The sequence below is a fragment of the Dreissena polymorpha genome, chromosome 11 (genome assembly GCF_020536995.1).
Source record: "Dreissena polymorpha isolate Duluth1 chromosome 11, UMN_Dpol_1.0, whole genome shotgun sequence".
In the NCBI taxonomy this organism is placed as follows: Eukaryota; Metazoa; Mollusca; class Bivalvia; order Myida; family Dreissenidae; genus Dreissena; species Dreissena polymorpha.
This window is the reverse complement of record NC_068365.1, coordinates 54,500,082-54,527,057: the sequence shown is the minus strand read 5'-3', so window position 1 is coordinate 54,527,057 and position 26,976 is coordinate 54,500,082. Positions and strand designations below refer to the sequence as shown.

Below are 26,976 nucleotides of genomic sequence, written 5' to 3'. Positions count from 1 at the left end.
TAAAACATGTCTCAATCCATGTTGAAGGGGGCTTTCTTTGCATTCATATTAGAGATAGAAGACTAGTACACGTTGTACCAACCTCCGTGCCGAGATTGCACGGGTTTAATTCACGACATATCTCATATCAAAATCGCCATCAAAAACCCGTAAGTGAATGAGTTTATTGCAACTACTGACACTGCTCCCGTCGCCTACTCACACACACACTTGTGTTGTGACCACTCTGATCGTTAGCCACTACCGACAACAGGGTGCAGGGTCACGCCACTTTGTGGTATTCCCAATTAAACGTTAATGGATGTGAACACACCTGCAAGTGGTGCCTTTTTTATTAAAAATAACTTTTTAAAACAATTTTTTTCAAGAATTTCAACTAGTGCATAAAAGACAGATTTTTATGCTGCTTATGGCAATGTGGAATACATCAGAATTACTTTATTTAATATGCCTGCGTTTTTGTTCAAAAATAGCTTGTGTACTGCACGGTTATGCTTCACGAAACGTGAAATTGTGTCACAGATTTTAGACGTATTCAAGCATGTATTCTTTATATCTTAAGATATCGACACAAACTGCAAGAAAATCTTTATTCTTGTGCACAATTTTTTTTGCAAATGTATTTCAATAACTTGAGATATTTGAACAAAGAAATATGGCATTGATTGTAGTTGGTGTTGATGAACGATTTAAAGTTATATCTATGAGATAAAAGATAGCGGATAGCCTTTTTTTCTGCGTAGTTCAAAATCTGCATCACACGCAAATCAATTACGCGGTGTTGCGCCAGATTGTGTGGCTTATTTTGCTTTATTAGATATTATTGATCAGATATCTATATTTTCAGAATAGAAGAATGAACGTAAAGAAAGCATATAGGTCAGCCGGCAACTAAGCATCCGTACATACCGGGTATTTGAAATATGTATACGCGCGTTCTTCGAACAGACCTGTTTCGTGGTTTGTCGGACATTTGTTATTTGATTCCATTATTAATACATGTAGTTTCGTGATTAATCGCGCTCATGCTTAAAGAAACGGTCTATATAGTTAAATATTTATAATTAAATTAATCAAAACTAGTACTTATCATGCAATTGTTGAGTTATATACAGAATCTATGATTGGCATACCATATTAATATCGCCGAATATCTTCATTTGATGTCTTTTTGATCAAAATAAACTGCAAGTGCACATAGTTTACGCGAACTGACCTTGATACCTTGCGGGTTGAAATGCAATGCATTAAAGTGAGGTAACGATTTCACTCATGGAATTCAAGTATGAAATCTTCCGGAGTAAAGGCACACCTTCGCGTTGGACCAATGAAATCACTGCGCTGGACAGATAGTTTTGATGCATACTGTAAGATGAGAACGATGAGAATGTGTTTATATACGCTTTATTGAATTATGGTACCGAAGTCCGTGAACTTTGCAGGCAAAATGACGTTACTGCGTGAAGAGTTCAGTCTTGGATCGGGTCTGACCGATGACGAGTAGGTCACCCGAGTTGTGAATCGGGTTATTTCTTAAAATTTTACCCAGCATTTATAAACATAGTGCAAGATATTTACATTTCCAGACAGGTAAGTCATTTCTGCGTTGAATTAGAGCGAGTTCATTGCAATCGGTGCACAATTGGTGAAGATACGGCTGTTCAAAGCGATGCACTCTGTTTTCGGATCATTTTGAGTTGAATACCTTGTTATATTTTTTTTCCAGAGAAGTTGATTTCGTTATAATTTGATTCTTTTTCATTCAAAATGATGTTTTTTCGAATTATTATCATAGCCACACGTAACGACGTGGTACAATAATTAGAAAATAATTGCTTGGTGTATTGTGGTAATACCGCCGTGTCTAGTTTGTATGTAAACAGAAAAAAAATGGCGCGGGATTTAAACAAATTTATTCAAGCTCAAAGGTTAAGCCGTGCAAAATTTAGATATGAAACCAAATCGTTAATAAGAAAGGTATATTATGAATTTTTGATTGTTTGTACAGTTTTCTATGTCATGAAGAACTGTGGCATCCATATTCATTATTCATATGTTTTCGCGACCAGCGTCCGTAAATTTCATAATAGCCTAATTGGGGCGTAATATGGAGTGCTTAATAGTTTTACAATAAATGGTCATTCAACGTTTAGGACAAAGTTATTTTTTGCTTAAAACATTTTTTTTTATTTTACCTTGAAAAATGATCTGAAAGTCTTGACTTATGACAAAAAAGTTCTTAAAAATAAAAAATCTGTAAAACCGGATTCTTTATAATTTATATCATGATTCTTATGTCATTTCCAAAATTGAATCAAACCCAGGTAGTTTGTTAAATGGTTGAATGTAGGGAATCGTGGATGATACGAAACAAGGTGAAATGTGCATGGTGGTTGAAGATGAGACGGTCTTATCATGTTGCTGTAGGATCTAGTTGCAATATATTGTATACCGCAGGTTTTTTTTCTCCACTTTTTGGGAAGATAGCCCATGGCTTTGGAATTGGGAATTTTATCGGCATTTTCATGAAAGTGGGAAAATAAATTCATTAGCCTTTTTATTTCCACATGAAAAGTCCACTGATTAGGGAAATACTAAATTTTACATAACTCTTTATAATCATTCAAATTAAAAGAACAAAATCAGATAATACTTTGTTAGATGTAATTGAATTAAAATTGAGATAAAATACGCATTAGACACTTCATTCTGAAAAAATAAAAAATAAAAAAATAAAATTTCTTTTTTTTTTTTGAAATTGGGAATTTTTGCCACATTTTGGGAAAAAAGTATACTTTTTGGGATTGGGAACATAGCCGAATTTCAGCTATAAAAATCTGGCAAAAAAACACCTGTACCGTTTTACTCGCGGTACTTGAGGAATATTCACTTGCGTTTAGGAACGATCTTCATATATCAGATAAATGATTTAAACGACAATCATATTAACTTAACTTTATTGGACAACTGCCTTTTTATGGCAAACATCCTTCAATATTAACTGCTGTAGAAACAATTCCAACACCACTGTCCACCATTGTTGTTTATATAGGTTAAACAGCACCAATTTTAAATTAAACATGAATTATCAAAGCTCTGACATACTCTCCAACGTAACAAACAATAAAGTATTATATATAACTATTTAACTATATGGAATTTAAGACATCAAATACAATAAATAGCACAGTTATTTTCAGGCAATGTCGTATTTTTTCGTTACGACAATGAACTGAACTATAAAAATTCAAATATTGTTAATGTCTGAGTTTTGCTACATTTAATTACCAAAAATTGATTCCAATCTGTAGCGAGAGATGTTTTCTGTCAGATTTGACAAGAAGGTCACGCAGGTTTGTTTATAAACAACATCCAGATGGCGCTAATGAAATACTGCGACTCAACCAGACCCACGAGTTAAACGGGTTTGAGTATAATACAACTCCCAGCTATTGACCCTCCGGGTCGCTGGGAGTTGCAACTGATTACACGTTAATTCATGTAAAGATGCTACCCAGAATCCAGGCGGGGCTTTAATAGGAAATATTAGCCATATAAAATATTTTCTGGCTAAAATGAACACAAATAGATCGTAAATATATCCATAATGTGCAAATTAAAGCAACTTTCTTGATATGGTATGCTCGCGTAATATTAAATATATCCATAATGTGCAAATTAAAACAACTTACTTGATACAGTATGCTCCCATAACAGTGCAGGGCTCAACATTAACCTAAAAACCAACTTGCCCTTCCGGGCAAGTTCTTAGAAAATCTACTTGCCCTGAACGTAAAGCCACTTGCCCAAACATGAAATATCACATTAACTGTAAATCTCATATTCTTTAATAAAAATCAAAATGATACACCACAAAACCTTTTTTTATTTGTGAACATTTAACAAAATAATTACAGCATTTAGTCTAATTTAAGTCTAAATTAAATGATCTTTGTTCTATTTTGCACTTGCCCGGGCGGACAACTAGATTATAAAATAACTTGCCCGGACCCAACTTTTACTTGCCAGGGGCAATAGGACAACTGTTAATGTTGAGCCCTGCAGTGTTTTTTTATGGCAATTTCAGGGCCGATATTCGGCCCCATTCCCCTCAACAAAGAGTATATAGAGCAAATTTAGTACCCTAATTTCGACAGTTTAAGATTAAAATGTGTATACCAATTTGTATGATCGGTATCCTCCTTACTTCGACATACCAATAATGTAACTTATCGCATCCCGCGCTTTTTAAGTGTTAACGTAAGAATGCTCTATATGTATCTTATTTACTTATAATGTAAACGAAGTATGAGATAGTTATTTCGACATGGTGCCCCTTATTTCAACACCCCTAGTTTGTTAAAAAAAAATAAATGTAAACAAAACGAATATTCTTTTAATGGAACAGAAAATTACCACAACATTTAAAAATTGTAATTAATGTATTCCGCTTTTTCAGTCTTTGTTTTATAATTGTTTAAGATCGAGCACCTCTTAACCAAGAATTTAAGTTCTTTTTACAGTAACTGTTCAGATTTTGTATTTTTTTTATTTATAACTTAAATGACAGGTTTTTTTCCCACTTTTTGGGAAGATAGCCCATGGCTTCGGAATTGGGAATTTTATCTGCATTTTCATGTAATTGGGAAAATGAATTCATAAGCCTTTTTTATTCCAAACGTAAAGTCCACTGATTAGGGAAATACTAAATTTGATATAACTCCTTATAATCATTCAAATTAAAAGAACAAAATCATATAATACTTTGTTAGATGTAATTGAATTAAAATTGAGATAAAATACCCATGAGACACTTCTTTCTAAAAAAAATATATGGGAAATTGGGAATTTTTTGCCACATTTTGGGAAAAAAGTATACTTTTTAGGATTGGGAACATACATGTAGCCTTATTTCGGCTATAAAATTGGGCCAAAAAAAAAACCTGAATGATTGATTTGTAGAAGTTTTTTGTTCAATGATATAACTATCATTTCTTTCCTGTATTAATTGTGAATGGTAGGTGACATTACTTACCTGTGGACTTTTGTCCATAGATACATGATGAACTGTGGCTATGATCTCTTTGATAAACCACAGGTAGAGTGGCATATAGCAGTTGATTTGTCAGTCCGTCTGTCTGTCTGTCAGTCTCTGTGCCCGTCCAAAAACTTGAACATTGGCCATTACTTTTGCAATATTGAAGTTAGCAACTTGATATTTGGCATGCATGTGTATCTCATGAAGCTGCACATTTTGAGTGGTGAAAGGTCAAGGTCATCCTTCAATGTCAAAGGTCAAAAAACCAAATCCAAGGGAAGTAATAAGCTTTTAAGCTTTAAAGGGAGATGATTTCTATACTTGCCAAATGATAAAAAGAAATTTTATTTCAAAGCGGCGCAGTAGGGGGCATTGTGTTTCTGACGAACACATCTCTTGTTTTATATAAACATGAATCTTATCAAATATATGTCTTGTAAAGAATGGAATTGTTGTCACTTGTATAATGTAAAATGTACAGGGCCCTCACACTACTTTGGGGGAAGGGGTCCGCAGCCCTTAGGAGGGGGAATTTTCGCGGCGTTTCCGTTTTTGGGGGATTTTTTACTTACTCTCTCATTATTTCATTTGTACATGTTTGCACTATATTCATTGCATTTTTCATGATTTAGTATGTTTGAAACGATTAAATTGAAATAGAATAATTTTTTATTTTATTTTTTTTTAGGGGGAATTTTTCCCCCCAAAAGGGGAAAAAAGTATACTTTTCAGGTGGGGGACTGCCGCCGAAATTCGGCGGCAGATTTGATAGATTGAGGGCCCTGATGTAGTAGGTACTATGCAGGCTAAACATGAGTTGTGAGGTGAAAAGTGCTTGAATTTCGCTTGTTGACCTTAACAATGCTTAACGAGTTCTTGAATTTTGTCTGAAAAGTCCTGTATCAGTGATTTTTTTTGACCATTTTGAAAAGTACCTATACTAGCCTGTTTGGGAAATATTAGTGTAAAGAAATCTGCAAATGTGAAAATTCGTGTAATGAAGTTTTCAGATTGGGAAAGTAGTGTAAAGCGTTTGTTGCTAACAAATACTTTAAAATTGATAACCAAGTGTTGTCAAGTTCTCAATATTATTTAAAACCACACACCTTGAAATGATGTACATGTTAATTGATACATATAGATGTTATTTGAAAGTGTGCAAAATTGTCATTAAATCTATCGCCTAGTTAGTAAGTTATTTGTCTTTTTTTCTAATTTTAAAACCAAAAGTAGGATTTCTATACTAATACGTCAATTTCGACAAGCGCGATCGTTTTTAAGTTTTAAAGCGCAAAAAGACGGATTTCTACCTTGTAACCACCAGATATATTCTAATTGAGATAGATAAAATTAAATGTATAGCCTAGTTAGCAAGTAATTTATTATTTTTCAAACAGTCCCGATTTTAAAACTGAAAGTAGGAGTTCTAGACGTATGCGTCCATTTCGACAAACGCGATTATTTTTTAATTTTTAAAGCGCAAAAGAGACGGATTTCTACCTTGTAACCACCTGATATATTCTAATTGGCATAAATAAAATATGTTGTTATTTATACTCAAATTTACTATGCCATGTATTTCGTTTCAAGGCGTGTGGCTTTAAACTTAGGTTCAAGCCATAGAGATTCATAGGGAAATTAACTAAATGTTGCATTTGATTTAAAAATAAAGAGGAAATGTTAAGTTTTTTTCCCCATTCGGAAAGCACAGTTTTTTGGTACTTTATAAAAAAGAAAACAAATCGCTGTGTATGAACCCTAAATGTTTGTTGACTTAACTATAGTTTGTTTTACAAAATGTTATATTATTCCATGTAATAAGAGTTTTTAATTGTTATACCAGACCTAATCAGCAATGTCACTGCCTGTAATCATTATTTTCTTAACATTATTTCAGTACGAGTCATTGGAGGAGGAGAGTGACCTTGCATCCATCTTGGACATCACCTCCTACCAGGTGCTGGAAGACAGGACAGGTATGGGGGAATTACAGGCTGGGGAGACAGGACAGGACAGGTATGGGGGATAACAGGCTGGGGATACAGGACAGGTATGGGGGAATTACAGGCTGGGGAGACAGGTCAGGTATGGGGGAATTACAGGCTGGGGATACAGGACAGGTATGGGGGATTACAGGCTGGGGATACAGGACAGGTATGAGGGAATTACAGGCTGGGGAGACAGGTCAGGTATGGGGGAATTAAAGGCTGGGGATACAGGAAAGGTATGCGTGAATTACAGGCTGGGGATACCAGACAGGACAGGTATGGGTGAATTACAGGCTGGGGATACCAGACAGGACAGGTATGGGTGAATTACAGGCTGGGGATACAGGACAGGTATGGGTGAATTACAGGCTGGGGAGACAGGACAGATAGGGGTGAATTACAGGCTGGGGAGACAGGACAGGTAGGGGGGAATTACAGGCTGGGGATACAGGACAGGTATGGGTGAATTACAGGCTGGGGATACAGGACAGGACAGGTATGGGTGAATTACAGGCTGGGGATACAGGACAGGTATGGGTGAATTACAGGCTGGGGATACAGGACAGGTATGGGGGAATTACAGGCTGGGGATACAGGACAGGAATGGGTGAATTACAGGCTAGGGAGACAGGACAGGTATGGGGGAATTACAGGCTGGGGATACAGGACAGGTAGGGGGGAATTACAGGCTGGGGAGACAGGACAGGTATGGGTGAATTACAGGCTGAGGATACCAGACAGGACAGGTATGGGTGAATTACAGGCTGGGGATACAGGACAGGTATGGGTGAATTACAGGCTGGGGATACAGGACAGGTATGGGTGAATTACAGGCTGGGGAGACAGGACAGGTAGGGGGCAATTACAGGCTGGGGATACAGGACAGGTATGGGTGAATTACAGGCTGGGGAGACAGGACAGGTATGGGTGAATTACAGGCTGGGGAGACAGGACAGGTAGGGGCGAATTACAGGCTGGGGATACAGGACAGGTATGGATAAATTACAGGCTGGGGATACCAGACAGGACAGGTATGGGTGAATTACAGGCTAGGGAGACAGGACAGGAATGGGTGAATTACAGGCTGGGGAGACAGGACAGGTAGGGGGGAATTACAGGCTGGGGATACAGGACAGGTATGGGTGAATTACAGGCTGGGGAGACAGGACAGGTAGGGGGGAATTACAGGCTGCGGAGACAGGACAGGTAGGGGGGAATTACAGGCTGGGGATACAGGACAGGACAGGTATGGGTGAATTACAGGCTGGGGATACAGGACAGGTATGGGGGAATTACAGGCTGGGGATACAGGACAGGTAGGGGGGAATTACAGGCTGGGGATACAGGACAGGTAGGGGGGAATTTCAGTCTGGGGAATCCTTATATAAAGAGGCTTTCGTTGGGGCAGTATGAGATAGTGGCTAACATCTAGCCAGTATGGTACAGGTCTTACATAAAGGCAATATAGTACAGGGCTAATATCATGGCAGTATCACTATGGTACAAGGCTAACATCACGGCAGTATCACTGTGGTACAGGGCTAACGTCATGGCATTATCACTATGGTACAAGGCTAACATCATTGCAGTATCATCAGGGTTCTCAATAACTTTTGAGCCAACAGGCCAAGATGAAACCAACAGGCCTTCTAGGGGGGTCGGGGGGCATGCTCCCCCAGAAATTTTTAAAATTGACCACTTGATTTCATGCATTTTGGGCAATTTTATGGCTATTTTAATGGTCAACCAGGAACTTAAATTTGAGCATTTTTGTGCATTTTATATATTTTAGCTCTTTTAAAGGTTTGCCCTAATTCATTAAAATACAATTTTTCACAAATAAAGTGTATCATAATTCGGATAAATACGACTTTCGGATACGTAATTGCACTCTATTTTTAGGGTCAATTTTTACGATTTTGACGTTTTTTTTTGCACAAAGTTCCAATTGGGACATTTTATTCGATGAGGAAAAGACTTTGATTTTGGATTGGGAATGGGGCTGAAATTCGGCCCTACAGGAATGGGCGGAAAGGGCCTGATCGTCCGTCTACCATGCACATTTTGCTTGACACTTCTAGTTTGAAACGTTACTGAATTAAAACAAAACTTTCACAACAACAAAAAAATGCAAGCAATCAGGAACAAAAATTCACCATGTGATGAAAAGAACGTCAAAATATTTGACTGCTTTTTGACCGATTCCAATTTGCGCCTTTTCATTGTTGTTGTTGTTGTAATTCGTTGAGGGAGATAATCAAGTGACGTCTTTGCTTAATAGCAAAAAGGAGCAAAAATAACAAAAAGACACGCAAATTTCGAAAAGTCAATTGCCGATTTTCCGAATCTGAGCGATTTTTAACCGGCCAAAATCTGATTTCAAACAGCCGATTTGGCCGGCGGCTGGCTCTTATTGAGAACCCTGTATCATTCAAGGCTAACATTTGGACAGTATTGCAAAGGGCTAACATTTGGGCAGTATGACACAGGCCTAACATTTGGGCAGTATAGTACAAGGCTAACATTTGGACAGTATTGTAAAGGGCTAACATTTGGGCAGTATGACACAGGCCTAACATTTGGACAATATAGTACAAGGCGGCTAGATTGAACTTTACCGGTACGCAGTTGTTTACCACTATCGACAAAGCGGGGGTTTGGGGGCGGTAGCCCCCGATACTAAGGGAATAATTAGGATAAAAAGGATTATAAGGTGTTGCGTTAGTTGTTATGTGGAAGGTGTTAAGGGTTAGGGTTAGGGTACGCTGTTTTATGTTAAGTGTTGCGTACTGGTAAAGTTCAATCGTCCCGTACAAGGCTAACATTTGGGCAGTATTGTAAAGGGCTTACATTAGGGCAATATGGTACAGGGCTCACATCATGGCAGTATGGTACAGGGCACATATCATGGCAGTCTGGTACAGGGTTATCATTATACCCCCACTAAACGAAGTTTAGGGGGGTATATAGGAGTGAGCTTGTCTGTCTGTTGGTCGGTCTGTCGGTCGGTCCGCGTCCGCTCTCTAATTCAAGTAGTTTTCATCCGATCTTCACCAAACTTGGTAAGAAGTTGTATGATTTTGTATCTAGATGATGTCTAGGCCAAGTTCGAACATGGGCCTTGCCGGGTCAAAAACAAGGTCATGTGGTCACTTAATGCGTTTTAAACATTCAGCATGTTGTCCGCTTTCTAATACAAGTAGTTTTCACCAGAGCTTCACCAAACTTATTCAGAAGTTGTATCTAGATGATGTCTAGGCTAAGTTTGAACGTGGTTCATGGCAGGTCAAAAACTAGGTCCTGGGTCACTTAGTGCATTTTAAACATTGAGCATGGTGTCCGCTCTCTAATTCAAGTAGTTTGCATCGGATCTTCACCAAACTTGGTCCGAAGTTGTATCTAGATGATGTCTAGGTCAAGTTCCAATATGGGTCATGCCAGGTCATAAACTAGGTCACTGGGTCACTAAGTACGTTTTACACATTCAGCAAGGTGTCTGCTCTCTAATTCAAGTAGTTTTCATTCGATCTTCACCACACTTGATCAGAAGTTGTATCCAGATGATGTGTAGGTTAAGTTCAAACATGGGCCATGCAGGGTCAAAAACCAGGTCACAGGGTCACTTAGTGTGTTGTCCGCTGTTTTTTGTGAAGATAACATGCAAAATATTCTGTGTCAATGCTGCATGTGGGGTTATTCGTCACGTCTGTGACTAAGCTCTAGTTTGTGTAGTACTAGTATGGTACATGTACAGGGCTAATATCATGGAAATATGGTTCAGGTGCAGTATTGTACAGATCTTTTTGCAGTTGATTGTTGAGGGTTTTTACCCTTCTTTAAGGAAGGAACGGAATGTGGGCTGGTTTCCCCAAGCTGACGTCTTTCAAAAGATTTAGGTTTTAAGCTTGATGTGGATTATTCATTCCCTTTTCATATATTTTTTGTTAAAATATTTCCACAAAGGAAGCCTTGTCACTGTTCCCAAATCAAGAAACACATTCCTGATGTTAAAAGGCTTTATGATCCCCGTCCAACACATTTTTAGAAATCATGCTATTTGCTTGTTTTCCCTAGGATTTTATACCATAGTTAAATGCTGTGGATATATTTCATTCTGTTTTAGGTTTATTTAACAAGATTGACTGGAAAATCGGAAAACATGGAAAGGAACAGAAGCACAAAGGTTTGTGTTAATACTTGTGTGATTGTCGTGAAAACTACCTTAATTAAATTTGTTGATGCAAAATCATAAACAGACCCTAAATTAAAGAATAAGTGAAGTAAATTTGAAGCAAGGCAATCCAGCCACAAGTTAAACACACCATTTTGTCACTCCCTACACAATTGACAATACATTTTAAGGCTAAAGATATCACTGTTTGTGTGTTGTCATTTAAAAGTTCATGTGCAATTATGAAGTCCACAATTATTTATCTAAAGCGTTTTTAAAATTGAATAAGAATGTTTTTGTCTTGTATTGGCTAAGCTTATCCTGAAGTTTGATTGTTTGGATCTTGTATTGTGTGCAATTTTCATTATGGGCCATTTTTAGCTCGACTATTATATATAAAATATATATATTGGGGCTATCCTACACACCCCGGCGTCGGTGTTCCCGTTCCTGTTAGCGCTAGCGTGCAAATGTTATAGTTTGCGTACTATCCCAAATATTTCCTATGTCCTTTGACATATTGCTTTTATTATGCCCCCGGTAGGGTGGCATATAGCAGTTGAACTGTCCGTCAGTCAGTATGTCAGTATGTGTGTATGTCAGTCTGTCCGTCCGTCCGAAAAAAACTTTATCATTGGCCATAACTTTTTCACTATTGAAGATAGTAACTTGATATTTGGCATGCATGTATATCTCATGGAGCTGAACATTTTGAGTGGTGAAAGGTGAAGGTCAAGGTCATCCTTCAAGGTCAAATGTCAAATATATGACGTCTGTCCCTCCGAAACTTTAACACTGGCCATAACTTTTTCAATTTTGAAGATAGCAACTTAAAATTAGGCATGCATGTCAGTGCTCCAGCTAGGATTTGAAAAGGGCTGGGGGGGGGGCATTTTTGTCAAAAGGTCACTTTGGACGCGCAGTATTTTGTCAAAAGGGCACTTTCGAGCGCGCCGGCATTTCTGGAATGCTTCCTCTTGCATGTTAATTTATATGTTATTAATAATTGTTATAATATATTATTCCTATTGTCATTAAACAATTCAAATAAAATGTCTACAACAAGGTATACATTAATTACAATGGATTGTTATAGGAGATTTAGTAATCATCATATGTAAAAAAAAGGGCAGGGGGGCCCTGGGAAGGGCAGGACGGAGGTTTGGGAGGGCAAGCGGGGCGCCCTTCAATTTAGGTCTAGCTGGAGCACTGCATTTGTATCTCATGAAGCTGCAAATTTTGATTGGTGGAAGTTCAAGGTCAAGGTCATCCTTTAAGGTCAAAGGTCAAAAAAATAAAAATAAAATTACAAAGTGGTATTCTCATGAAGCTGCACATTTTGAGTGATGGAAGTTCAAGGTCAAGGTCATCCTTCAAGGTCAAGGTTATCCTTCAAGGTCAAAGGTCAAAAATAAATTAATTCAAAGCGGCGTTCTCATAAAGCTGCACATTTTGAGTGGTGGAAGTTCAAGGTCAAGGTCATCTTTCAAGGTCAAGGTTATCCTTCAAGGTCAAAGGTCTTTTTTTTTTTAATTCAAAGCGGCGTTCTCATGAAGCTGCACATTTTGAGTGGTGGAGTTCAAGGTCAAGGTCATCCTTCAAGGTCAAGGTCATCCTTCAAGGTCAAAGGTAAAAAAAATAAATCAAAGCGGAGTTATCATGAAGCTGCACATTTTGAGTGGTGGAAGTTCAAGGTCAAGGTCATCCTTCAAGGTCAAAGGTCAATTTTTTTTAATTTTTTCCAAGCAGCGCAATAGGGGGCATTGTGTTTCTGACGAACACATCTCTTGTTTTTTGCATAATTCTTTGCCAACATGACCCCAATCTATAAACAAGAGCAGACAACTGTATCAAGCATTTTGACAGAATAATGGCACCTTTTTTACTTAGAATATGCATATTATTGATAAATCTATGTTAAAGTTTGCGTACTACGCCAAGTATTTCCTATGTCCTTTGACATATTGCTTTCATATTTTGCCTACTTCTTTACCAATCTATAAACAAGAGCAGACAACTGTATCAAGCATTTTGACAGAATTATGGCCCCTTTTATACTAAGATAATTGAACATTTGGTTAAGTTTTGTGTTTTGGTCCATTTTACTCCTTAAGTATCATAGCTATTGCTTTCAGACTTGGAAAACTCGTTTACTATCGTAAGGGGACTGTACAGGGCAAGTTGCATAACTCTGGTTGGCTTTTTAACAGAATTATGGCCCTTTTTTGTCTTAGTAACTCTAAATATTTTGTTAAATTTTGTGTTTACATCCACTTTGCTTCTAAAGTATCAAGGCTATTGCTTTCAAACTTCAAATACTGGTAATTTCTTACTATCATGATGGTACTGTTCTTGGCAAGTTTAATTTGACCGTGACCTTTGAATGACCTTGACTCTCAATGTCAAATTAATAAATTTTGCTTACATTGCCATAACACCTTTATTTATGATCACATTTGATTCATACTTTGACAAAACATCACTTACCTGACATACCACAATGCACTCCACCCAAACCATCCCCCACACCCCACCCCAGAACCCCCCCCCCCCCCCAACTCCTGCAATTTTTTTATATTTTTTTCTTATTTTTGAAAGATCATCTATTAAATGATCACACACCCACATTATATTCCCCCCCCCCCCTCTCCATGATGGCGTACGTTATACTGTAAAGCACTCGAATAGTCGAGCGCGCTGTCCTCTGACAGCTCTTGTTTTTGGTATAAGAGTTTTTTCCATTTGGTCAAGTCTAAGATTGGCAACCTTTACACTGTATTGAGCTATATAGGAAACTTGACATATTCTTATCAAATATTATTAAGTCGATTAATAACAGGTAATGTTTATTATTAAATTGTTTCAAATGTCTTATGAATTTTTTCCCCCTTTTCTTCAGATAAAGACATAGAGGACATAAATAAAGACATACAGTTCACAAGAAAGGTATTTTATAAGATCACTTACTTAAGCCATAGTCACAACACCCTGTAGTAATAGTAGATTTTGTCCAATTAACAACAAATAATATGCTCTTGATTAAGTTTCCTACTTAATATTCTGGTTCCAGTCCTGAAAATTAAGCAAATTGCGTGGCAGGAATTTTTGGGTTCAAATGATCACTAAAATTGTGATTTCTGTAGATACTGGATGGTACTATTTTATTTTATGGCCATTTTATTCCAATAAGGGCATGAATGCTATGCTTGTCTGCCATTTTTATGGGACTCTGCTTTATGTGTATTGTCCATAATGTTTCTGCCAGTTTTCATACATGTAGACTGTAACAGCACGGGCTACAAAGCATTTGTTTAAAGGAGGCCTTAGGTATGCTTGGAGAAACTCATCATGCTTTCATCCTGCACAAATTGTTGGGTCAACCTGATAGGGCTATATATATGTAAGAAGGAGCCCTCAAGCCATTTACCCGTACAGGTCCCTAGATTGTCAAGCTCCATAGGAGGAGCATAAAGTGGCCTCTTTGTCCCTTTGTCAGAATTCTGCTTTTAATGGAATTGAGTTCGCGTTGTTCTGAAACAAATTTCCTAGATAATATTTTCTGTTCCACAAAATGTCTGTCCTTTTAGCTTGACTATTATATATGAAATATATAAAGTGGAGCTATCCTACTCACCCCGGCATTAGCGTGAGTTTTCGAATGTTTAAGTTTGCGTACCACATAAAATATTTTCGATTTCCCTTGACATATTGCTTTCATATTTTGCATACTTCTTTACCAACATGACCCAACTTTATAAACAAGAGCAGACAACTGTAACAAGCATTTTGTAAGAATTATGGCTCTTTTTCCACTTAGAATATGCATTTTATTGATAAATCTATGTTAAAGTTTGCATACCACATCAAATATTTTCTATGTACCTTTTCATTTTGCTTTTATATTTGGCATACTTCTTTACCAACATGACCCCAATATATAAACAAGAGCAGACAACTGTATCAAGCATTTTGTAAGAACAATATCCCCATGATGTTTTGCATTATACTGTCAAGCACTCAAATAGTTGAGTGCGCTGTCTTCTGACAGCTCTTGTATACTTAGAAAATTGAAAATTTGGTAAAGTTTTGTGTTTAGGTTAACTTATTTCTAAAGATTCAAAGCTATTTCTTTCATACTTGCAAGACTTACTAACTGTCATAAGGGGACTGTGCAGGCAAATTTATGTAACTCTGACTGGCATTTGACAGAATTATGGCCCCTTTTATACTTATATAATTGAACATTTGGTTAAGTTTTGTGTTTTGGTCCATTTTAGTCTTAAAGTATCATAGCTATTGCTTTCAGACTTGGAAAACTTGTAATTATCGTAAGGGGACTGTACAGGTCAAGTTGCATAACTCTGGTTGGCTTATTAACGGAATTAAGGCCCTTTTTTGTCTTAGTAACTTTGAATATTTTGTTAAATTGTGTGTTGAGATCCACTTTACTTCGAAAGTATCAAGGCTATTGCTTTCAAACTTCAAATACTTTCTTACTTTCATGAGGGTACTGTACTTGGCAAGTTGAACATGACCTTGACCTTTGAATGACCTTGACTCTCAAGGTCAAATTAAAAACATTTGCTTAAATTGCCATAACTTCTTTATTTATGATCAGATTTGATTCATACTTTGACAAAACAACACTTACCTGACATTCCACAATGGTCTTCAACCAAACCATCACCCACGCCCCACCCCAGAACTCCCCCTACCCCCGAAAAGATCATCATATAAATGACCACCCACCCACATATAATCCCCCCCCCCAACCAACCCCCCCCCCCCCCCCGCCACACCCAAAAAGAACAATACATGTATATTTTTTTTAAACAATTGTAAGAAAAACACACAAATATTTATTTATTAATTTGTTGAAGGACTGTCCAACCAACCCACCCAAGCTATTGCTATCAAACTTGAAATACAATCTTATTACTTTGTTTTATGTCTTTACAAATGTTCAATAGATTGTGGAAAACATACCTGAACTAAGAATTGTCTATAAAATACAACTTCTTTAAAACATAAGCGATCAATATGTTTCAATTATGGTCCTCTTCCACTTAGAATATGACTATATTACCTTGACCTTATTAAATATGAACAATTTCCCCATGATAGCTAACGTTATACTGTCAAGCACTCGAATAGTCGAGTGCGCTGTCTTCTGACAGCTCTTGTTAATGCAGAGTGATTGACATATTCTTTGTTATGTGCCCTTGAACTTAACCATTTAAATGCCTCCCATAAATGTCACAAAGCTGTAACGTCCGTGATAAAGCTCAAGTTTTTGTGACATCGATGACTCCTAGTAGCATTTAAACCTTAGAAAAAAACAAACGCCTTTTTTTATAGTGCTTTAGTCAATGAATGAGTGTGTCTCCTATTGGTTACTTTCAGACTGCTGGGTCACCTGGTCTGGTGTATACAGATCAAGAGGAGTTTGACTCAACTTTTGATCTCACGAATGGTATATCATATTAATTATTGAAATAATACCTTCCATGGTATATATATTTATTCTTGTTTAATTTTCTATTGAATTTTTGTCATTGTAAACGTTACTTGAAAATGTGTACAAATAAGCAACAGCATGTACATATATGTGAAATTCATTGATACACAACATTATTGTATGAATGAAATTAAATCTCAGATAATTTCTGATAGAACTATGAAGAAAAAAATGATTATAACATACTTTTATAGAAATAAGCTGTTGATTATAGAAATAATATGTTCATTTAATTAGCCCTAAGGGCTTACATGGTTATACCCAACTGCGAAGACAAAAGCGTATAAAGATTTGCAGCTGTACATCTATCACTTATGATTGTAACATACTTTTATAGAAATAAGATGTTTATTTAATTAGCCCTAAGGGCTTACATGGTTATACCCTACAGAAAAGAAAAGAGCGGCTGCGTATAAAGCTTTACAGCTGTCCATCTATCACTCAGATGGTTGGTTGGTCCGTAGACCAGTTTTGTTCCTGCGGGATATCTTGTGAACAACCTTGACATACCATCATCCACATTGGTAGGCTGGGGACTTGTGAGGAAAGGAAGACCTGTATTGTTTTTGGGGTTAGCTGTTTAAGGTCAAGGTCACATGTAATCATGTTTGCACTATTTTCAGTGTGAGTACAACTAATAATGTAACCCATAACAAATAATAGACATTCAATTATGATTAAACACTATCAGAAAATTGGAATGGATATTACTTCACATTACTGGTTATTTTATGGTAAGTCTTGCGACAAGAAATCCATTGTGTATGATAAATATTATTTGTCCCTGTAAAAGACATATATTACAAGTATCCTACATCTTGACCATAGACGTGTCCACTGAATTGATAGCCAGCGTGCTTGAAGAAGTGGAGGAGAATGAACCCAGCGACGCTGAGACTATCAACTCCAGTGACTCGTACGAGACCCTGCTTAGTGACGAGGATAGTGATGCAGACTCCCAACAGCTTCAGGAGCAGAGTAGCACAGCCACCATCAGTCAGGAGTTCTCAGAGCTTGACAGTGGTGTGTAACCTTCTCTTGATGTTCTGGAACAATTTGAACTAAATGTATGTGGGTTAAGTGTTGTCCCAGAATAGCCTGTGCAGTCCGCAAAGGCTAATCAGGGCCAATACTTTGCGCTTTCATGGAATTTTTGTAAATTGAAGGTCTCTTTTAAGCAAAAATCCATTTTAGGTGGAGAGTGTCGTCCCTGATTAGCCTGTGCAGACTGCATGCTACTCTTCACCAAAATACGGTTATTACAGTATGCAAATGTTTCGTTGAAGCTATGTTAGTAAAGTGCAGATGAACCAGACATTTTTTTCAATAGTCAAAGTGATAAAATTAAGAAATTATAATCATGTTTGCCTCACTTACTTTGGTTAGTCTGTGTCAGGTATAAACTTGTCAGGATGTTTATCTTTACAATGTCTAGGCAGCTTTTGAATGTGTCAAGTAGGATCCAAAATTCACTAGGTAAAATCTAAAACAAAGCTGTTAACAGTTCCCACTTTAGAAGCAAAATTTATGACTCAATCTTGATAAAATCTTGTCAGAATACTTATCTTGACAATATCTAGCACAAGTTTAAATCTCAGACAAGTTCGTTCAAAAACTAGGTCACCAGGTACAATCTTAGAAAGACCTTGTTTAAGTAAATCTTTGGTTTCTTATCTGTATTTTCTATATGTAAGTTCTGTATTTAAGCATTTAAACTTAGATCTTATAATATATAGCTTTATGAGAGAATATCTTTTTCTCAGAATTAAAATTGTGTATATAATTATCTTACTGCATACTTTTTATCCCCCGCCATAGGCGGAGGGATATTGTTTTGGCGTCTTCTGTCCGTCCGGCACTTTTGTGTCTGAAGCCATATCTTGAAAGTGCTTTGGCAGATTTCATGTAAACTTGGTATGAGTATATATATGGATAAGAGGATGATGCACGCCAAATGGCATTGTACACCATCTGTTATAACGGAGTTATGGCCCTTTGTATCTTGAAAAAATGCTTTTTTGTGTCCGGAGCCATATCTTGGAAGTGTTTTGGCGGATTTCATTGAAACTTGGTATGAGTATATATATGGATAAGAGGATGATGCACCCCAAATGGCATTGTACACCATTGGATAATAACAGAGTTATGGTCCTTTGTATCTTGAAAAAATGTTTTTTGTGTGTGTCTGGAGCCATATCTTGGAAGTGCTTTGACGGATTTCATTGAAACTTGGTATGAGTATATAAATGGATAAGAGGATGATGCACGTTAGCAATGTCCATCCGTCCAGAAATATTTGTGTCCAGAAGTACATTGGCAGGGGATATCAATTCAACAAATTTTCTTGTTTGACCAGGTTTTGCGAATCTCGGCGGGCGGGCGGAACAAGCTTGTCCGGGCCATAACTTTGATGTTCATTATGAGATTTTAAAATCGTTTGGCACATTTGTTCACCATTAATTGACGGTGTGTCACACGAAAGAATTACGTGGATATCTCCAAGGTCAAGATCACACTTTGAGTTCAAAGGTCAAAAAAGGCCATAAATGAGCTTGTCCGGGCCATAACTATGTCGTTTATTGTGAGATTTTAAAATCATTTGGCACATTTGTTCACCATCATTGGACTTTGTCTCGTGTGAAAGAATTACGTCGATATCTCCAAGGTAAAGGGCGCTACGACTGAAAATAGATTGATTTTGAAACAAGAGTGGTATTAACTATGAACAATCAGTAACAATGCACATTTTGAGTTTGAGTTGTCACCCTTTATTAGACTTTTTAATTCTTATTGAAATTAAGGTCGCCACAAGTAAAAATAGATTGAATTTGAAACAAGGTGGGTAACAGTGCACATTTTGAATTGTCTCCCTTTTTCAGACTTTTTTTTTAAATTGAAAACCTGGGTATATTTGCAAAAAATCATATACTTGTAACAATGCATAAAATTGTTATGTTATTTTGACTTGTGTATATTTATTTATTATTGATTTTATTGATGAGCTGTATATATGCTAAGGCTGTAAGTATCTGTTCTGTTCTGGTTTCACTCTAGTGGTATAACCTTCTGAAACCCAGTCAGAGCAATATCCAGGCCAAGTGTGGATCTGGGTCAAGTTAGGTTAAAACTAGGTCATCAGGTCAAATATAAGAAAACAATAACATGTAATACCACTCTAAAGCCACATTTGTGACTCAATCATGAACTTGATTAGAGTGTTCATTTTGACAATATCTAGACCAAGATTATTACTATGTCAATTGGTTTCAATAGGACAAATAAAAGAAACCAACGTTACCACTCTAGAAGCCACATTCTTGACTCAATCACAATGGAACTTGGTCAAAATGTTAATCCTGACAAATTCTAGGCCAAGGTCATATGAATGTCAACTATTTTCAAAACTAGGTCACATATAATATTTAAGTCTTAGGAAAACTTTGTTATCACACTAGAAGCAATATTTATGACTCAATCTTGATGAAACTTGATAAGTTTTTTTTGTCAATATCTGGGCTAAGTTTGTATCTGGGTCAAGAGGGGTCTTAAATGAGGCGATGGGTTCAATTGTTAGAAAAGGCCTATATAAGTCTGAATGCTTGTCTTAAACTTATTTAGGCTTAGTTTAAAACTGCGTCTCATGAAGTAAAAACTAGATCATGTGGTCAGATTGTTGACAATTGTGCCACTTGGACTAAGGTGACATTAACACATTTACAAAGAGAAAAAGTAACAAACTTGTTTTATCAATCAGAATGATAATTATATTTGTCTTTTGGAAAAACAGTGAGAATAATTTTAGTTTGAGACTGTCAGTCGTCCGCATTGTGGGTAAGAGATTGTGTGTTCTTTATCACGAATAAGTATTAACAAATGTCTCAACAAGGCTAAAGCTAGTGAATCTTACATAAAGTAGTTATTACAAAAGTGTTTTATTCTTTATGCAGATGCCACCAACACTGCTGATGAAGTGGACGGTGGAAAGGCAGCCATCTGTAGGCCACAGCTGACATCAAAGCACATGGTAAAAGTGAGGGCAACATAGAAAACTTGTGCAGTCTCCTAAAGAGCCAACTTGCTTTAAGACAATAACTAATAGCTGAATCATTCAAATGGCAGAGAGCTTTATATTGGCTGATATAGAACCATAAAAAAACATGTTTATATTCTCTCATGGACTGTCCCAAAGCTTGAGTTTTGAACACTGAATACTTACTGAATACTACTGTATATCACTCAAACTTTCGCAGGTTTATGATCTTTATTTGCAAATAAAGAATTTTTAACTGCGACAAATTTTGGTAGAATTACAGCCCTTTGTCTGTTTACAAAATGTGTAATCTTGTGTGTTTTACTTTTTTTTTAAATACTGATTGGATCTCTCTCAAAATTTCACAGTTGAATGACGTTAATGTGCAGAAGATTTCAAAGAAAGGTACTTTGAATGTGACCAGTTTTGGCTCAATAATGACCCTTTGTCGTTTTGTCCACTGTAGAATATAAAGTTGTTTTGTCTAAGTCCAAACATATGTTGTAGGTGCATCAGTGTCTGTTACACATTTACAGCTTGTTCTAATCTTATCTGACAATTATTTTTGCACATTAAAATGGGATTTGAATTAGAGCTTTGCTTTTCCAGAGTTGGGTTTTCTTTTTGGATTGTTTGCAACAAACACTTGCTGTATATTCTAAGTCTATATGTAAAGGAACAAGCAGATGTTAAAGAGCCTGTATCCGTTAAGGATTTTACCTTTTGATCCTTAAAATGCTAACCTCTTTGTACCCAGGTTTCCAGGCCGTCAGATTTCTCAGACAGCAGCAGTTTCTCTACCGCTGCTCATATTGAAGGCTGGAACTACAAGTCTCCGAGAGGTCGAGGGCGCACACAAGATAGAAACTCATACAAACAGCCTGATAAGAGCCAGAAAAAACCAGCTGGAACCCAAGGAAAAGTGTCAGATGTCAATAGGCCTCAGTCTGTCAAAGACATTTTTCAGGCATTAAAAGCAGACATTAAAGGTGAAGGTAGAATGAATGCACAGGGATTAAAATCAGAATATGTCATGGCTGCTGTGGAGGTTGCTAGAAAAGATATTAATGTTCTAGGTGCAAGACCTAAACATGTTCGTAGATTAAGTACTCAGCACACGCCATTTAGTGAAAATGTTCCCAATGAAATACACATGAAAGGTAACTTAGAAAGCCTTGGTGTTAAGAATGTCTGTATGAGTCCAAGAGATGGACATAAAGAAGATGCTGGGTTTCCTAATAGAAGAAAACATCATTCCAGTGAGAAAAATCATAATAATTTGCCTTCAACAAGTTTTAGTCATATGAATAACTCAATTCATCAAGTGGAAAAACGCCCTGATCCGAATCATTACAGCCCAAACATCAAGCAGCAACAAACTGGTAGTACTGGCCTAACACAAGTGCACAGTCCAAGGATGCTACCTATGAGATCTATCAGTTGTGATGATTCAGGAAGAAATTCTCCACCTATATCTCCGAATAATCATGAACATGCTGATGGTATTGCAACCCCACTTCATCTGAAGCAAGCCCGACAAAGTTGGACACATCAGTCTGGTAATATAGAAAAAAGTTCTCCACGTGTGATTTCGAAAAACAATAAAGATTCTGGAGTTGGCACTTCTTATGGGGAAACTTCTTCAATGTCTGAATCTAAATTACAGCCTGAGCTGTCTGAGAAATTAACAGTGAGTAATTTGAAGCACTTTGATACAGTTATGAACGAAAATTCATTACTTTTGGATGTATCGATGAATGTTTCGGGTAAAAGCCACATATTGGATGATGAATCGGTTGATAAAGTAGAGAAATGGCTGTTTGGAATTGATGTGCCTAAAACTGACAAACCAATGAGATTAAAGACTAGTATTTGTCAGAATATAGACTCGGTTTCTTTGGATCAGCATTGCACACAGAGACCAAGTTATGGATTAAATGTAAGGAGCTTCACTGAAAACTGCCATGATCAGTCGTTTGATGGTCTGCAGACAAAAGGTCGACGAAGACATGTCAGTGATGAAAGATACAATATCGACACACTTCTGAGTCCACAAACAAACTCAGTCGAGCCTATAATGGTACATCAGCGAAGTCACCATTCAAAATACCATGGATATGAGAAAAGCGACAGCCATCCCAAACCAACGAAATCTCCCGATGAAAAGAAATATCAGCAAAGTCACCATTATATATACCATGGACAGGAGAACAGTGACAATCATCCCAAACCGAACGCTAAATCTCATGATGAAAACAAAGTCTTTACTGGAAGAAACCATGAAACAAATTTGGTTCATGTTTATACAGATGCCGTGGTTTCTAAAATGAGATATCCAAGTGGACAAACAATTGATTCAAGTTTTAAGTCACCTAAAGACAGACATGAGGAGCATCATCATCGTCAAAGAAAACCTTCAAAATCTCCAAGGAACTCACGGCAACCTCATGATGGTTGGGAATCAGACATTCAGCTTGGGCCACAAAGCACACACCCAAGGAATCTTGCAGAGTTTCGCAGTCCTGCTATTGAACACAGTAATGATGCTCAGTTTTACAGACAAAAGATGAAGAATGTTCAAAGCCCACACAACAGACATGAATATAATTACATTGATGGTGTTGAAGAAACAAATGAAAATATGTATAATTTGGTTAACACTGTGAATGATGGCAGAATAAGGTTAAAAGTCAGAAGAAATTTGAATAACAATACAAATGATATAAATCAACATTCAAGGAGTAATAAACAAGTGTTTGCTGACCAGGTTGGTGATATGATCAGGAAAGCAGATGTCGGGTCAAACTGGAATGAAGGGCCAGCTTCAAATGTTGTAAAGGGTAAGCGTCAGCTTAGCGGAGGATACATGGAAAAAATGGAACTTGACGAAGCACCAGATGGCTTCCATGACAACCATGCTGTACCAACACCTTCGAAGTCAAGAAAGTTGAACCATGGTGAAAAAGTTGTACCATTCAGAAATGAACAGCACTGCAGGCAAAGTGGTCAAACAGTTCACATAAGATCTGAGAAGGTATTGAATGGATCGTATACAAATGATCACCAGCGAGGATATGAACATGATAAGCATCAGGAATATGATATGCACATTAGGTCTGCTGAGAAAAGTGCCCATATCAGGCCACCAGAAGTGCCTGTCTATAAAGAAAATACAGGATCAGGGGAATCCCCGAGATCATTTAATAGGTACAGTAAAAATGTTAAAAGTTCAAATGCTTATGATGGAAGACCTATTGATCATTTTTTTGAAATCAAAAATGGAATGGGATTAGATAACAGTCAGTCTTCTGTAAATAGCCTTAGACATAATGTGAACACTGCCCATTCAAAAAACATGAATTTGAATGAGGGACCAAACATTTTATCACCAAATTCTAGAACAAAACATGCAAAGCATGGTAACCTTGCTGAATCACCTACATTATTTAAATCCAGAGGCATTTCTACGGATGCTTACAATAACATGTCACCAAATGTAGACCGCAAGAGGGTACCAGCTGTCCGAGATGATTTCTCACCCAGCACTTCCATGAGCAAGCTGAAATTGAACACACCAAAATCAATGGCTATGGAAATACAGAAGCAGCGATCGTTAGAGAGGGGAGATGGTAACAACAGGGCAGCAGAAACATTGAAAGATCCAAGAGACAATAAGAGGAATTCGGTGAAGCAATTAATGATGGAGTGGGGAACCAGTGGGGAGGATGCCAGAGGTGATACAGGGCAAGCTATGCAGTTAGAGAAACCAGAGGAAAACTATAGGACATTGAATTCTGACAAAAACTCTAGGACCTTGCAATCAGATGAGAACTATACAACTAAATATTCAAATGAAAACTTTAGGACTGAAAATTCAAATGAAAACTACTGGTTTATAGCGCAAAATTCTGATAAAAACTTTAGGACACAACATTCAGATGAAAGTTATGGGAATAGAAATTTTAATGAAAACTATAGCACTCAACATTCGAATGAAAACTATGGGACTCAAAATTCAAACAAAAACTATGGTACTCAAAGTTCAAGTGAAAATTCTGGGACCGTAAATACTTGCGAAAACTATGGGACTTTAGCGAAAACTGAGAACAATATCAGTCTCATAAGAGGTGTTTCTGAAACGGGGACAAGAAATGGTCATATGGGGCAGGATAGAAGGGAATTAATGTATGAAAGGTCTGAAAATCGAATGCAAGATTTTGTCGATGAAAAGCATGAAGCTTATAAGGAGAGAGATAGACTTATGCAAGCAGTAAACAGTTCTGAGAAATGTAGACAACAGCCCAGCAACAAAAAAGAATCTCATAAAAGAAATGAAACCTATGTCACTGGTCAGTATAGACTACCTCATACAGAAAATGTTAGCAATGTGAAACCTATTGACACATTCAGGCATAGGAAAGAATCTTCTGAACGGTCAGCAGAGAGAAAAAGGGACGTTAATAGGATCAATGTAATACAACCTCAATTTGAATCCCAATGTAACTATGGTGTTCTAGCACAGAATAAAAGACAACAGTCACCTGGTTTTGTTTGTTTAGACGATGTGTCAAAAGAGAGGCAGTCTATACGTGTGCAAATGAGAAACTTAACTGAAAACCGACCCCTTGCCGATAATTTCCGAAAAAATGCTCGATCAGATACAGATGGTACCAAAGAAAACGGTCGTTCAATGGGAATTTCATGTAATATTACTGATGAAAGGCCCATCAACACTGCATATGCTGAAAGTGATGAAGATTCCTTTGGGCGTAAGTTTGAATCACATGGTAAACATCTTACAAGCCCCAATATAAGAAAAGATCTCTTTGCAGCCAAACTTGATTGCCTGCAGCCAGTGTCAACAGGCATATCAGACAGCTTCAAAATTCCCATTAACCCACCAGTTTTAAACAAAAGTGCTATGCGCAAGAATAACAAGGAAAATGAGAACATTACAAGACCTCCCGCCCATCTGGCACACATACGAAAGGCAGATGTTCCAAATGATCAGGGCCGAATAAGGAACAGTCTGATGCCGTCAAAGCCAGCTGTTACGTCAGGGTATGCACAGAGTACCCCTATAAAACCTGGGGCCCATTTCTCAATGGATATTTCTATGTCTACAATCATGGCCGGGGAAGAGACGTGCGCAGATGCTGATCAAGAGGAGGTTGTGTATTTGTAGCAACTTTGGGAACGAAAATGTTCCAGTATTTTCCGCAAGTGTGAAAAAAAGGATGGCAGATGAAGGGTGCTCTTTTGAATAACATATTAGTGTTTGACTGACAAATATTAACTGTTTTAAATTATGAATCTAAAAGCATGCACAGAAGCTGGTCATAACCACAGATCCATTATTATTTTTTATTTTTTTAAAGCACCTCGCACTTTCTTCTATTTAGATACTTGTACTGCCAAAACATGCCTATACACATAATTTATATGATGTTCTAATACTAATTTCATGAGTTTCTACTAAGTACTACTAATGTATTTCAAATATGATATTCTAAAGCTGATGTCATGACGTTCTTATTAGTTATCAATGTATTTCATGTTAAATGTAAGTAAAACACAAAATACATATATTTGAATCCCTTCTAAGTTTACTGTGAAGTCAATGATATGTAAATACTTGTACTTTAGTTAACTATAAACAATAAATCCATTTACAAGTGAAATAAGATGTACAAGAACATAATTTTTTGGGGGGTAAAATAGTGTGCGTAATATGGCTCTATTATGTGGTGCAATGCAAACCTTTTTGGTACCCATTGATGTAGATTATATCAGTTGAAGATTTGAAATTGTTTTGTTTTTTTAAAAAGGTTTATGTTGCAATGAATAATACTCTAGCTGTATGTATAAAATGCATGTAAATTGTAATTATCAGTGATTGATACTAATAAGTTAAATCAGAAGAATTATACTTTAAATCTTAAATAAAATGTGTATCTTAAATGTGTTTATGTGAAAGTTGTTACTTTGAATTAATTTTTATTTGTTTTTTATAAAGTTGGCCTAAAAGGCGGAATGCCAATTTTACATGCTATGGTCGACTTTGAAATTCTCATTAAATACTTGTATTTCATATAGATCTGTGTTTGTTTTTGAATGTTCACACTTCCTTGGAATAATTGTGACCATTTGTTTATGGCATTATATTTTATGAACTCATGGTGTTAATAAAATAATGAGAATCAACACTTTGTTATGATCATCGGTAGTTTT

The 26,976-nt window shown here is 36.9% G+C and overlaps 1 protein-coding gene and 1 long non-coding RNA gene across 4 annotated transcripts; both read left to right on the top strand.

The window, feature by feature from the left end:
• The first annotated feature begins 1,870 nt into the window (after nucleotides 1–1,870).
• Nucleotides 1,871–26,949, top strand: LOC127851768 (uncharacterized). Of its 3 annotated transcripts, none has more exons than XM_052385638.1 (8): nucleotides 1,871–1,977; nucleotides 6,936–7,014; nucleotides 11,150–11,209; nucleotides 14,097–14,143; nucleotides 16,601–16,670; nucleotides 17,544–17,738; nucleotides 20,663–20,739; nucleotides 21,503–26,949. In XM_052385638.1, exons 1-8 carry the CDS (start codon nucleotides 1,891–1,893, stop codon nucleotides 25,928–25,930), a joined length of 5,043 nt encoding a protein of 1,680 aa, XP_052241598.1. In that variant the 5' UTR covers nucleotides 1,871–1,890; the 3' UTR covers nucleotides 25,931–26,949. The 3 variants fall into 3 exon arrangements, with proteins under 3 accessions (XP_052241598.1, XP_052241597.1, XP_052241599.1); XM_052385637.1 differs by having other exon boundaries at nucleotides 20,663–20,745; XM_052385639.1 differs by lacking the exon at nucleotides 14,097–14,143 and having other exon boundaries at nucleotides 1,908–1,977; nucleotides 20,663–20,745.
• On the top strand, nucleotides 7,184–8,198 carry LOC127851778 (uncharacterized). The gene is made up of 4 exons (XR_008035942.1): nucleotides 7,184–7,262; nucleotides 7,733–7,807; nucleotides 7,843–7,877; nucleotides 8,163–8,198. It is a non-coding gene; the product is annotated as an uncharacterized LOC127851778 (long non-coding RNA).
• Nucleotides 26,950–26,976: the final 27 nt, after the last annotated feature.